Source organism: Myotis davidii, unplaced genomic scaffold (assembly GCF_000327345.1).
Source record: "Myotis davidii unplaced genomic scaffold, ASM32734v1 scaffold573, whole genome shotgun sequence".
Classification (NCBI taxonomy): domain Eukaryota; kingdom Metazoa; phylum Chordata; class Mammalia; order Chiroptera; family Vespertilionidae; genus Myotis; species Myotis davidii.
In genome coordinates this window covers 2,727,345-2,735,138 of record NW_006285997.1, presented here as the reverse complement: position 1 = coordinate 2,735,138, position 7,794 = coordinate 2,727,345, and the positions used below count along the sequence as shown (strand labels likewise).

The 7,794-nt window shown below is 44.0% G+C and overlaps 1 protein-coding gene across 1 annotated transcript in view; it reads left to right on the top strand.

Annotated features, from left to right (window-relative positions):
• ANLN (anillin actin binding protein) overlaps positions 1 to 7,794 on the top strand; it is a 39,353-nt gene that overhangs the window by 12,769 nt on the left and 18,790 nt on the right. The window contains 8 exon segments of the mRNA XM_006779444.2: positions 581 to 806; positions 1,370 to 1,557; positions 1,840 to 1,947; positions 3,813 to 3,945; positions 4,920 to 5,030; positions 5,978 to 6,216; positions 6,648 to 6,793; positions 7,036 to 7,195. Coding sequence (XP_006779507.1) covers positions 581 to 806; positions 1,370 to 1,557; positions 1,840 to 1,947; positions 3,813 to 3,945; positions 4,920 to 5,030; positions 5,978 to 6,216; positions 6,648 to 6,793; positions 7,036 to 7,195 — 1,311 coding nt within the window.

Below are 7,794 nucleotides of genomic sequence, written 5' to 3'. Positions count from 1 at the left end.
TAAAAAATGTATCTTTTAAAAAAACAAAAAAGAAAAAGAATGTTGTGTACTGCGCATCGTCATTGAGTGTAGCGCTGGGATCTGGAATTAGCCTGCGTGCAGTCCCAGCCCTGCCACATCGTTAGAAGTGTGGCCTTGGACAAGGCTTTGTCTTGCAGAACCTAGGAAAGGGTTCTGGGGAGGGTGAAGCGAGGTGATGTGCACAGAGCACTTAGCATAGGGCTTGGCACTAGTGAGTACTGCCTTTATTATCATTAGTCAGCAAGTACATGATGCAATAAAAATACATATATGTTTTTATTTATTGTAAAGGGAGAGAGAAACATGAATTGGTTGTCTCCCGTAGCACCCCGACCAGGGACTAAACCCACAAGCTCTATACAGCATAATTTGAATTACAGTATTTTCCAAGTTGATTTTTTTTCTCAAACCTTTCACATTGGCTTGATCTATTAGATAACAACAACATTGTTTCATGCGTTTACGTAGGCTACCAAGCAAGTAGAATTTGCGTTGTTGTTATGGGACTATCTTTAGGCATTTGAGTGCTGTATTTATCCCAAGTGTTTTCATGTTTCAGAAAGCTGCTTCTTCCCCTGTGAAAGCTTCTATATCTGTCACCAATGCTAAAAATTGTGAGGTACGAAAACCTGAGCGACTTCAAAAAACTCCTGCTAGTCCTTTGAAAACTGAGGTATCGAAACCAATCGGGAAATCAGCTGAATCCCAGACAGTTCGACCCAAAGAAGAAGTAAATAGAGGAACTTGTCTGCAATCTCACTCTAAAGACAAATCTACAACACCAGGTTATGTATTTTTTTTAAAAAATCTAAAGTTTTCAGGGTTTCTGTTCTCAGCATTTTAAATACCCAGTTTGAATGGCACAGGGTTGGTTTGCCAGGGCAAGTGCTGAATGCTCGGATGAGACATCTTCAAATTCAGCTTTAATTGGTAGAGTGACTGTTTATTAGTGTAGTTCAGTCCAGTTACTGGTCAAAGCAGTTTAAACATGCGTTTTCCTTAGAATGACTGTGCTAGATACTTTCCTCTGTACTTTTTAAAAAATGTATTTTTTTATTGATTTCAGAGAGGAAGGGAGAGATAGAAACATCACACCCCCTACTAGGGATCAAGCCCACACCCCCCGAATGTGCCCTGACTGGGAATCGAACCCATGACCTCCTGGTTCATGGGTTGATGCTCAACCACTGGGCAACACCACCTGGGCATATATTGTTTACTTTCTGAATGAATAATCCTGGTAGAGTCAAAGCACTTTTGGAACTGTACAGGCATTTAGAACTTCCCCGTAGAAATGATAATGGTTACTTATTCTGAATAGCCTCCAATAATGTGGTGTTTTCTGTAGGAGCGGGAGTCAAGCCGTTTCTGGAGCGCTTCGGCGAGCGCTGTCTAGAACGCAGCAAAGACAGCCCCACGCAGAGCACACCCCACAGGACCCCCGTGGTCACTCCAAGCACCAAGGCCATCCAGGAAAGACTGTTAAAGCAAAACACATCTTCATCTACTACCCACGTAGCCCAGAGGCTCAAGCAGGTGCGTACATCCTACTGCCTTCACATTGCCCATGCCACAGTCTCAGCATAGAACGTACAGACATCAAGTCGTGTATTCCCATACCATTCCTTTTGACTGAATAAATAGCATTTGGTTCTCTGTATTATGTATTTCAAATTAGAAATACAATTGTTCTGTATTCCTTTATATTGTGACTTTTTTCCTCTTAAAACTGAAGACAAGCCAAGTTAGTAGTGTTTGGATATTATTCTTAAACCTACTATTGGCTTTTGTGTAAAATAGAGCTTTTGATGATTTTAGGAACGTGAAAAAGAACTAGCATGTCTTCGTGGCCGATTTGACAAGGGCAATTTATGGAGTGCAGAAAAAGGCGAAAACTCCAGAAGCAAACAACTAGAAACCAAACAGGTAATGTAGACAGATAGGCGAGTGATGACGAAAGGAGGAAGGACAGCCCTGGCTCTCCATGCCAGGCCTCTGGTGGGCGCCAATAATGCATGGTATCATCTAATCCCCACACTAACCCTGGAAGGTAACACTCCCCCCTTTCTGGGTGAGGACTAAGCCCCAGGAGGTAAACCACTTGTGCAAGTGGCACAGCTGGTGTGTGGGAACCAGGGCTTCTGACCAGACCTCTGACCTGGCCTCCTCCTTTACCCCACGTTTATTCTTGGGCCCCATCCACAATGGAAGGATGAGGCTTAGTGAGTTTGTCTGGCGCTGTTCTCAAAGCCATGATTTACACCTTTGAGAATGAATGCCATTGCTTTTCATTACCACCACTCATTCAGTTATTCAGCTAATGTCTGAGTGCCTATTGTATACAAACCCGAAGCTTTTTACTCTCCAGGTGCGCTCAGCCCATTGTTCTCACTTCTGAAATGCACCTGCCCTGCCTGCCCCTTCTCAAACTTCTTGCTTACCCTTAAGACAGTCTGCAGCACAGTATTTGATAATGTGCTGTGTGTTTGTACATCAGGCTACTAGCTGAGTATGCAAGTTACTTAACTCTCCTGTGTCTCAGTTTTCTCATCTGTAAAATGGAGACATTAGTACTGATCCTAGAAAGTTATTGGGAGGATCTGATGAGGCGATAATGTGAAGTGTGTAGAATAGAAAGATGACTGACACATGTGAAGCTCTATGGAAGTATTCGCTGCTGTTCTTATTTCTTCTCTTGCTTTAATCACAACCTTTTCAAAAGCAAACAAGCAATGAATGTTTCTTTTGCATAGCTTTATAAGTATTTTTTAAAAATGACTCAGATAAAGGAATTTTTTTCTTTTTCCTTTTCTTTTTTTAAAAAAATAGGTATTTATTGATTTTAGAGAGAGAGGAAGGGAGAGGGATAGAGAGATAGAAATATCGATATGAGAGAAACATGTATAGATTTCAGAGAGGAAGGGAGAGGGGAAGAAATAAAAACATCAATGATGAGAGAGAAGCATTGAGTGGCTGCCTCCTGCACTCCACAAATTTGGAATTGAACCCACCACTCTGGGCATGTGCCCTGACTGGGAATCGGTCCAGTGACCTTTTGGTTCATGGGTTGACACTCAGCCACTGAGCCACATTGGGTAGACCTCTTTTTTCCTTATGATCTTCTTTTGTCCTTTGCTGTTTTCTTCGCATTTTACCCACAGAGTAACTGGTAAGTGGAATCTGGAGGTAGGAACTGTCCCTAATTGTTGTTTTTTGTTAATCCTCATCTAAGGGTATTCCCCCCCCCTCCCCCCCCCCGCCCCAATGATTTTTAGAGAGAATGGAAGGGGGAGGGGGGAGACAGAGAAAGAGATTCACCAATTGGTTGCCTCCTGCATGTGCCCCTGGTCAGGGCAGGGGCTTGAGCCTGCAACCCAGGTGTGTGCCCTTGCCTGGAATCAAACCGAGACCTGTCAGTCTGCGGGCCGAGCAACCGGCCAGGACGTCCCTAGTCTTACAGATGTGGGCTGTGATGAGTGACACGGGGGAGTTGTTTTCCACACACATGACTTTCACTTGAATGGTTTCTCTGAAGCTGAACCCGATGCAGATTTCCATTCTCCCTTGCCTCCTACTCTCTGACTCACATCCGGAGAATCTCCAGAACGGAACTAGCGCCAAGGGCTCGTGTTCTGAACGTGGCCAGGCCTTCCACACACACACGTTGTCTGTTTTGTTCTGAGGAAGCTTATGTAGAGTAATGACTGGTTTGTTTCACTTAGTAACACATAAAAAGACAAAAATCTGTCGTTTTGAGAAGTAAAATGTATCTCTTCACTCGCTTTTTGCAGGAAATTCACTCTCAGAACACTCCCCTCAGAAAACATCAAGTTGTTTCAAATACCCGGTCCGGTCCAGTAGCAGAAAAGGAGAAGGCGGCAGGAGAGCAGACGCCAGCACAGCCCCCCAGCCCAGAGCCCGCAGGTCAGCGCTCCTCCCGCTTCACTGCGGGAGCTCTGGACACGGGCTGGCAGTCGGAACGCTGCTCTAGTGGGAAAAGGCCGATTCGCCCCTTCATTTCCACACTTTTTCCTTCTGGCCACGCTCTGCTTCTCGGCTCTGCGTCCAGAGTGAGAAGGCAGCCTCTCGCCGGGAGTGTGAGCACTGCCACTGTCGTCTGGAGCTGGGAGGGGTGCAGGCCCTTTACCTCAGCTTCTCTGCAAGTGCGGGCAGGTTGGAGCCTTGGGGCCAGAGTGCAGAGACGTGCTGTGTGCAGAGGGGATTGCAGCCGCGGTCATGGCACTCAGTGACCTGAGTGGCGGGCAGCGGGAGCTTAAAGACACTGTGCTGACCCGTAACCCTGTGCCCGGCTGGACTGGGGCTCCCACGGCTTTGTTGACTGGCAGTGGTGAGAGTGGCTTCTTTGTCTTGTTCCTGATCTTGGAGGAAGAGCTTTCAGTCCTTCACAGAGGACAGTGTTAGCTGTGGGCTTTCATAGAGAGGGGTCGTTTCCCTCCGTTGCTGGTTTTTTTAAGTTGTTTTTATTTCTTTAAATATGTCTTTATTGCTGAAAGTATTACCGATGTGTCCTTATTTCCCCCATTGACCCTCTCCACCCTGCACCCTTTTTAAGTGTTCTTATCAGCACTTTTCTAAAAATTGAAAAGCAAATTGCAGAACAGCATGAGAGTGTGTCCACGTGCTGATAAAACAAAAGGCTGCTCACATAGATCGCCATAGGGGGAAACTGGAGGAGCAAACATAACCTGTTCTATTGATGTCCCTTCCTCTTGGAGAGAGAAATGGGGAGATAGGCAAGGGCAGGTGTTTAGGGGTATTCTCTGTACATTTCTAAATTTTAAATCCAGTTTTGTAATCAGAAAAAAAAGATAGATTCTATAAACAAAAAGTTCTGGGTTCTTATAATATTAATATGGTTTTCCCTAAAACTTTTTTAGGTTTCACTGAATGTGAAATGACGAAGTCTAGCCCTTTGAAAATAACACTGTTTTTAGAAGAGGAAAAGTCTTTAAAAGTAACATCAGACCCAAAGGTTGAGCAGCAGACAGGTTGGTTTTTATTCTTTATTTCTTACTAGCACTGAACATGTTATGAGAAATAATATAATAGTAGAAGCACATACTCCACTATATGCTGTTTTATATTTCTTAAGAAAGTTTTTTTTTAAATTGATTTCAGAGAGGAAGGGAGAGGGAGAGAGAGAGAAACATCAATGATGAGAGAGACTCATTGATCAGCTGCCTCCTGCATGCACCCTACTGGGGATCAAGCTCACAATCCAGGCATGTGGCCTGACCAGGAATCGAACCTTCACCTCCTGGTTCATAGGTCCATGCTCAACCACTGAGCCACGCCAGCCGGGCCAGCGTTCTATATTTCTAAGTGGCTTATGATTTTATAATTCTCTCTCTTTTTTAACTACAAAGAAGTACTCTAGCCTTCACAGAAAAAGAGCACGGAAACAGCTATTTTTAGGGTACGGACTGCTGTGAAAACATGGTCGAATCTACCCTCGCCTGGCATGGGGTTGGGGGGGAGTGCACTGCCTGGCACTTCCATGGGCTGTCAGGGAGCTAGTGGCCCTGAGACACCTGTGAATCCTGCCCTCAGTGACGCTCATGTTTCCTGTTAGTGACTGCCGCCTCCACGGGCAGCTCCCACCAGAGAAGAGTCCTTTGAAAGAACATGTTTTACACGTCCGAAGCTCTTGGCTCTAATCTTGAGTTCTTACTTAATAATCTTTCTCACACCCAAAGCATTGGGTCAGCTTTTGATAATTTCCACTTTTATTGGTAAGAAAATCTTACTGGAAATTTGAAAATAATTTTGGTTTCATATGTTAGTCAATTTTATTGTTATTTTTTGTTTAGGAGGTGCTTTTCTTCAGGGCTTTCCCCTGTTTATTACTAAGCATGTGACTGTTAGATCTTTTCTGCTCTCCCTCTGATTTTTAAAGGTCTGGATCACAGCGTTCACTTATTGAAATGTTTTTCAGAAGTGGTACGTGAAATTGAGATGAGCGTGGATGACGAGGATGACATCAATAGTTCGAGAGTGATTAACGACATCTTCAGTGATGTCCTGCAGGAAGGTGAGCTGGATGTGGCCAGGAGCCCGGAGCAGATGGGCCAGGCGGGAGCCGAGAGCGGGGAGGACCAGGAGGATGCCCTGAATATCTCCTCGATGTCGCTGCTTGCTCCGCTGGCACAGACAGTTGGCGTGATAAGTCCAGAGGTAAGAAAAGAGGAGACGGGCTCGGGACATAAAGAAACTGAATAGCATTGGGGTCCCCTTTTGTTTAGGTGGGTGCATGGGCATTTAGAACTCCAGGGCCAGGGACAGCCTGCAAACCTGACTTTAATGCTCTTGTGAGAGCGAGCTATATTATTAGTCATCACCCTATATTGAATAACTGCAACTTTGTTTGGAAATTGATTCAATTAGAACTGTTTCTAAAGAGGGTTATGAGTGTAGGTTTTAGCTATCTTTTAACTTTTATTTATTTTTTTAGGAACTTGGTTTAGTTTGTTTTGCTTTTACGATGAATCAGTTGACTCGTGTGATATTTATTTTCCTCGTATAGAGAAGAATTCATTCAGTTCTTCAGAATTATTTAGAATCAGTGGCATCCATAAAACCTAATAATACCCACTGCTTCCCTGCAGAGTTTTGCTTCCTCGCCTAGATTGGAAATGAAGGGCAGTAGCATACATGATGAGAGTCCCAAACCAGGGAAGTTCCAGAGAACCCGTGTCCCGCGGGCCGAGTCTGGTGACAGCCTTGGTTCTGAGGACCGTGACCTCCCTTACAGGTGAGAACATTTGGGGGAGGCATTCACTCACTAAGGCTCATGGTTTCAATTGATACAAGTTGGAGTCCTTGTAATTATGTTACTAATAGTTAACTTGCAAAAAACTTCGTAATAACTTCTGTCAGCTTCTCTTTTGCCCAGTGGCATTTCCCATTCTGGCGAAGTGTTCTGCTGAGATGCTGAATAAAAGATAGTGCTAGGGTGTTGCTGGATTTCTAACAGAGTGTAACTGTTTCCTGAAGCATCGATGCGTACAGATCTCAGAGATTCAAAGAAACAGACCGTCCTTCAATTAAGCAGATTGCTCAGAAGGAAGATGCTACTTCAAAGTTGGAGGGAAAAAGGAATGCTGAAGAAAAGAGCGTCTTTCCTTGTCAGGTGAACGTCAAGCAGAAAATGCAGGTGTGTACTCGATGGAAGGGCGGTGTGGTGTTTGTTTCACGAGCCTGAGCTTGAGCACGAGGCCCAGCCTTTCCGTCTCTGGGCCCTGAGGGCCTGGGACAGTGTCTGACGCCTGACACCCTGACCTTAGTTGCTCTTGAGTTCAGTTTAATTGGAGAAAGGTTCTCTTTATTAGAAAAGTTGGAAGCTTGTTTGATATTATTGAAATATTTATTTTTAAACATGTTTGTCCTACATATCCTTAAAGTGTAACTATAAATTAGATGATGGTGAAATGTGCAATTTATTTTGCTCTTAAAGGTTCTTTTACTCTAGGAAAACATTTAAAAATTACACATACATGTAATTTAAATAAAATGAATCAGGTAATCTCTAGATCTCTAAACTGGGATGCATTTGAAGGCATGAAGTTGTGCAGAGTATGCTGAGAATGAATATATGAATATATTTACGTCCCCACACATCCCCACACACTCGCTCTGTACCTACCTATCTATCTGTAGCTAAAAAAGGGTGTGACTTTGTTGGACATCGCCCCAATTATAATTTTAGTAAGTATGAGTTGAAAGTCTTTTTGTCAGGAAGAATGTTGATAGTGT